This window comes from Octopus bimaculoides, chromosome 8 (assembly GCF_001194135.2).
Source record: "Octopus bimaculoides isolate UCB-OBI-ISO-001 chromosome 8, ASM119413v2, whole genome shotgun sequence".
NCBI classification, from domain to species: Eukaryota; Metazoa; Mollusca; class Cephalopoda; order Octopoda; family Octopodidae; genus Octopus; species Octopus bimaculoides.
This window is the reverse complement of record NC_068988.1, coordinates 81,048,789-81,054,390: the sequence shown is the minus strand read 5'-3', so window position 1 is coordinate 81,054,390 and position 5,602 is coordinate 81,048,789. Positions and strand designations below refer to the sequence as shown.

Genomic DNA, 5,602 nt, shown 5'->3' with positions numbered 1-5,602 from the left:
ATATATGTGTGTGTGTGTGTATATATATATATATATATATATATATATATATATATATCCGTGATAACATGCCTGGTGACCTACGAAATTGTCACATGAACAAAGACTAGTAAAACTAATTCTTGCAAATATGTCTAGCAGAGCACTAAATAGAAACATTAGTAATTTAAAACACATGTACACACAGACATATAGACACAAGTGTGTGATGTTGAGAAGTTTGCTTCCCAAGCATATGGTTTCAGGTTCAGTCCTGATATGGAAACTGAAAGAAGCTTATCATGTGCGTGTCTCCTTGGCATCACGTGATTGTTGTAAATGAATGCTATCTGTGAAAATATGTCTGACCATGGGAGAAACACTTTGCAGGGAGTAGGAAAGGGTTGATAACAGGAAAAGTATCTGGCTGTAGATCTGCCTCATGCAAGCATGGAAAAGTGACATTAAAACAATGAAGAAAAAAAACATGATATATATATATATATATATATATATATATATATATATATATATATATATATATATATATATATATATATATATATATATATATATCTCACACACTAGGCATGCATTATTTATGGTTGAAATTAATGTGTTCAAAAAAATATCAAACTATATTATCAATGAGGAACAGAAAACAGTGAAAGAAGTTATTGAAATTGAAAAACTTAACAAAAAAAAAGTTATTACAAACAATAGTAAACGATAGTTATATGATTATGGCAGTGGTAAACTTTTTAACAGTAAAACAGCTTTTACTTTCATCTAGTACACCCACCTCACTAGAATAAATATGCTTGATGATAAAAATATAATTTGAAATTAAAAGAAAACGTGATGAGTTTTATCAAGAAGTAATCTTAGAAAAATCTGGGAACACTCAATATGAAAAAAAATATCAAAAAGTAACCTATTGAGAGAGAGAGAGAATTTAGAGGAGTCAACATAGTGTAAGAAATTAATGATAATAGAAGAAATAAATATCAAGTTGGAGAGGACTTAGAGGGGATATTGTAAAATATGTTGGGAGTGGATTTCTGTTACCTTCTTGAAGCCCAGAAGAGAACCTGAAAGTACTGCAAGTTTTTCTTCCTCTTTTTCTTATAAATTCCCTTTGATTTGTTCTCTTCCCATTTTGTTTTTTCTTTTAATTATAGTTTTTTTTTTTTAAATTTATGCACACTTACTTGGGAGTTTTATCTCACAAATTTTCAATCTAACAATATTTGGTTTAACTGCTATATACATATAATAGACTGAAAAAAACAAACAAATGCTACATTTGAATCACCCAGACTTCATGCAAAGGTTAAAAAAAAAAGTTGCCACTAAGAACAGTCAGTGATGGCTACCGCATCAATCACTCTACCTCATGAGGTTCCTTGTTAAGTATACAGTACTTCAGCTACTTACTGCTATAAGCTGCATGTATTTGCAAGACACCTATTCAGTTAGGTGGCCCGGACCACCAAATGTTATGTGTTTTGGATACTGAACAGTACCTCAGCAGAATATAATTGACTCCCAATCTAGGAAAGGTAAAAAAGAAGTATAGACTTGGTTGATGATTTTCAGCTCAAAACAAAGAATTTCTGCCTAAATTGATATCCTGTCTTTAGCATTAAAACAATAGAAATAATATTATGAACTATCATAGAAAGTTCTATCAATTAAATAGTGTCAACTTGTTAGAGATCTGATAGATCATAACAAAATGAAATCAACTGGCAGTGATAAAATGTTTTTCTTCCTTCTTAGAACTGACAACAATTACAATAATTATATAATCATACTGATCTACCAACCTCACTATTATTTTCACTTCAATTTAGGGGCCTAATCTTACCTATAGTTATGACCAAAAAAGTTTAATCACAAATACAAACAACCACAATAGGGTTCCTCCAAAGAATCAATAGGTTACATAACTCAGAGATCAGTGAGCTGCTCCAACTGAGTCACTTTCTCCACACTGAGATGTTGCATCTCCAGTACAAGATTTTAAAGGCAAGGCCAACTAACAGGAGACCAAAGTGTAAACCACAAGGCAGTTGGATAATATCCATAGCTTTGATTTCTCCCTTAGGGGTCCAGCCAAAATATTTGCAGAAAGCTGCTTTTGATAGGCCTTACTAGAGATCATGTCCAAAGATTTCGTCTCCATGACACTCACAGGAATGGCAAGCTGTAAAGATGGATGTATGAATGGAAATTTCCACCATAGCAAATAAAACTATATTATCATTCCAGTTGAAGGGAATGGGTATATTAAATAAATTTTTAATTTTTAGCAATTTTCTCAAAAAAAGAGCAAATATAAAAAACAGCAGTGTGGCCATGATATAATAATTTCTTCTAAATAATATATTTGGGAGCAATGTTCCACAAAATTAGATTTTTAATATGCATCTTTTATAGTTATTGTAGATTATCAAAACAGATATTAGCTTCCATAGCTCCCTGAAATGGATTACAAGATCCCAAGAACCTCCAGAGTTATCAGGCCAAGAAATGGGGTGATGTGGAATTGATGTATTTCTCAAGGATGTGACTGCTGTAGGTAACAGTGACTGAAATAGCAACAAAAAATTATTCCACAATTCAGAGAATTTATCATCATGCTATATACACTTATGTCATTTCCAGTCTTTTATTCCTGAAACACAACTAAGACATAATATGGACCCTTGATACAAGAGTCTCCTATTATCCATTTGATTAAAAGTCGTTATAACATGCACAACAAGGATTTGCATCATTAAAAAAAAAAGTGGGGAATGATCATGCTGATTAGTCTTAGAAGCAAAACTGTATTTTAGACTGAGGGAGGGGGGGTACAAAATTTTAGTAAAAAAGGGTTGCAAATAAAATGATGTTTGCATTTGACAAGACATAATTCTTTCTCAATTAGAAAGCTATCACTTAAGAATTATGCATGTCAGGAATTTTTTTTAACCCTTTTGCTCGTATTCATTATACATATATATTCCTTCTTACTATTCAAAGTACCACTAATTATTATTCCAAATAAGATTCCTGTAAGTAATAAACTTAAATTAATTTTTACTTCATAAGAGCAAACCATGCTGATGATGACTAGTTGAAATTTAAATAAATATCAAGTAGACACACAAAATAACAAAAAAGCAAAGTTAAAGTGCACATGGTAAAATGGTATTTGGCATTCAGTATTAGAAGAATAAATCTGGTCAGTTTTTGACTTTCAGAATCATTCAAGAAAAAAAATTTCCAAGTCAATGGAATGATAAAAATTTTCCCATTTATAGTATTCTGTCTTAACTTTTAAAATTATAACATAAACAGAGATAGAAAAGGGGAAAATAGCAAAAAAAGCAAGCCCTAGAAAAATACATCTTCAAATAAAGACTAAATAATTTTGGAAAATAAATAAAACAGAAGAAAAATTACTTTCAACTAAAAAAAAAAACTTGAAATAAGAGAAAGATTTAAAGATAAATTGTAAAAAAAAAAAAAAGCAATATGAAGATAAGTAGCATACAAAATGCATTTTCTTCTGAAAAAAATTTTCTTTTTTACCAATTCAAACCAAATTTCTCTCAAACTGACTCGCAACTTAGCATTCTTAGAGCTTCTTCATAGGACGGAAGGGCATTGTTCTCAACTGAAAGAGAAAGGGCATCTTTCTTCATTGCCGGAAAAATAGTTGTGCTACATTTCTCTGTTTTCTGGTCCCATGTTGTCAAACTGGGGTTTGTAATCACAGGCGTTGATGTAGATGTAGTTGTTGTCACTGGAGCAGATGACGAACTGGACTCATCTGAATTGCACACCAGAACTGTAGAAGAAATAGGCAACTGGGGTGCAGGTTGAATGGAAAGTCGCCCTAAAGCAGTGCCATTATTAGCGTCTGGATGTGTAAACTGTACAGGAAACAACTCACTATAAGAAGGTGGTGGTGTCATTGTTTTCCACCGCTGAGGAGGAAAGAATGTGTATTCTGAGCCACATGAACGGAATAGTGTCTCTTGATTAGATAGCCATCGGAACAGAGCACATGAAATTGTAAGTAGTATGAGGACAACGGAGAATATAACAATGATCCATTTAAAAATGTCATTGACATCATTACTATGACCTGTACCAACATTGTCTGTATAACCTGGAAATGAAAATAAAAAGAAACATTAGAAATCATAGAAAATGTTTACTGAAAGACAAAAAAATTATTTATTATTGAGAAGTCTCTGATAAAATATGAAACCCAGCAGTTTTCAATGACAAACTGTCAGTAAAATCTTAGAATTTTTATTTATCAAGGAACAATACTGAATTGGCAAATAGCAGATTGGCAGAGTTGTTGGAGCAATTGCCAGAATATTTCACAATGTCTGTTCTGGCACTCTGTGCTCGGAGTTCAAATACCACTGAGGTTAACTTTGTCATTCATCCTTTCAGAGTCAATTAAAAGAAAATTATAAATCCAAGACAGTGTATAGAAATGGAAGAACATTAGACCAGATGCCTTACAATATTTGTTCTGATTTTTTGTGTACCAAGTTGAAATCCTGCCTTGGTGCATATGAGTGGTAGACTTAACCTACTATACATTTTTACATCACCATCCACCTAGCCCCTTGAGTGTCTTTTACATGAGTCTACTCTGTTGCATTTCAGACCAGGCTTCCAGTTTGAGAACACAGCTCTCCCTCCCACCTTCCCATCAGCTTCTGAGACCTGTAAAACAGTGGTTCTTAACATTTAAAAAAAGAAATTTGTAATGCCCCCTTTTAAGTAGCTGTTATGCCTAGCATGCTCCAGAGTGGCAAGTGAGATATCATGACTCAAGTGACTTCACATGGAAGGTAATTTATAAATTTAACTAAAAAAAAGTAAGAGCAGGGGGGAAAGTAAAAGCTTTTAACAATGAAATGATAAAAGACACAAGTTGTAAATTTATACATTGCAAGTTAATGACTTCCCTGCACTGTGTAAATTCTACACAGTAGCTTGATTTGCCAGAAATAGCAGCACACTACTAATCTCTTTATTTTAATTACCATTACTAGTTTTACCATGTATAACTAGTGCTATAGGTAAAATTTAGTATGTTAATTAGGTTACCTCATTGACACCCTCACCAGCCCATGAAACTTAATGCCTCCTTCAACATAGTCCAGCACTCCTTGGGGGAAGTACCACCCATGTTGAGAAGCTCTGTTGTAAAAAAGGTCATGGATACTAGCTTCTCTCCTGACTAAAAAAAAAATAGTTTCAATACAAACTAGAAATCACAAAGTTTAGATAAACATTTAGATGTAGCTGTTAAGTTAAGGTGAAAGGATGGGCATCCAACCAAAGAAAATCTGCCTCATTAAATTTTGTCCAACCAATGTAAGCATAGAAAAGTGAATGTTAAAACAGTGACGATATTACTGACTGTAAGATATATACTTCTATCCTATCATACTCTAACCTCTCATATAAACATTAGCATATTACAAGTGTATGCATTACTAACATATTACTGGTACATATAAACACTAGCACATTCTGTGTGTGTGTGTGTGAGAGAGAGAGAGAGAGAGAGAGAGAGAGAGAGAGAGAGAGAGAGAGAGAG

General features: G+C 32.8%; 1 protein-coding gene across 2 annotated transcripts in view; it reads right to left on the bottom strand.

Annotated features, from left to right (window-relative positions):
* Positions 1-650: 650 nt before the first annotated feature.
* The window catches only part of LOC106872430 (uncharacterized), a 31,607-nt gene continuing 26,655 nt past the window's right edge, over positions 651-5,602 (bottom strand). For both annotated transcript variants that reach the window (XM_014919429.2, XM_014919430.2), the window contains exon 3: positions 651-4,144. In XM_014919429.2, the coding sequence (XP_014774915.1) occupies positions 3,582-4,144 (563 nt within the window). In that variant the 3' untranslated portion in view covers positions 651-3,581. The remainder of the gene's footprint in view (positions 4,145-5,602) is intronic.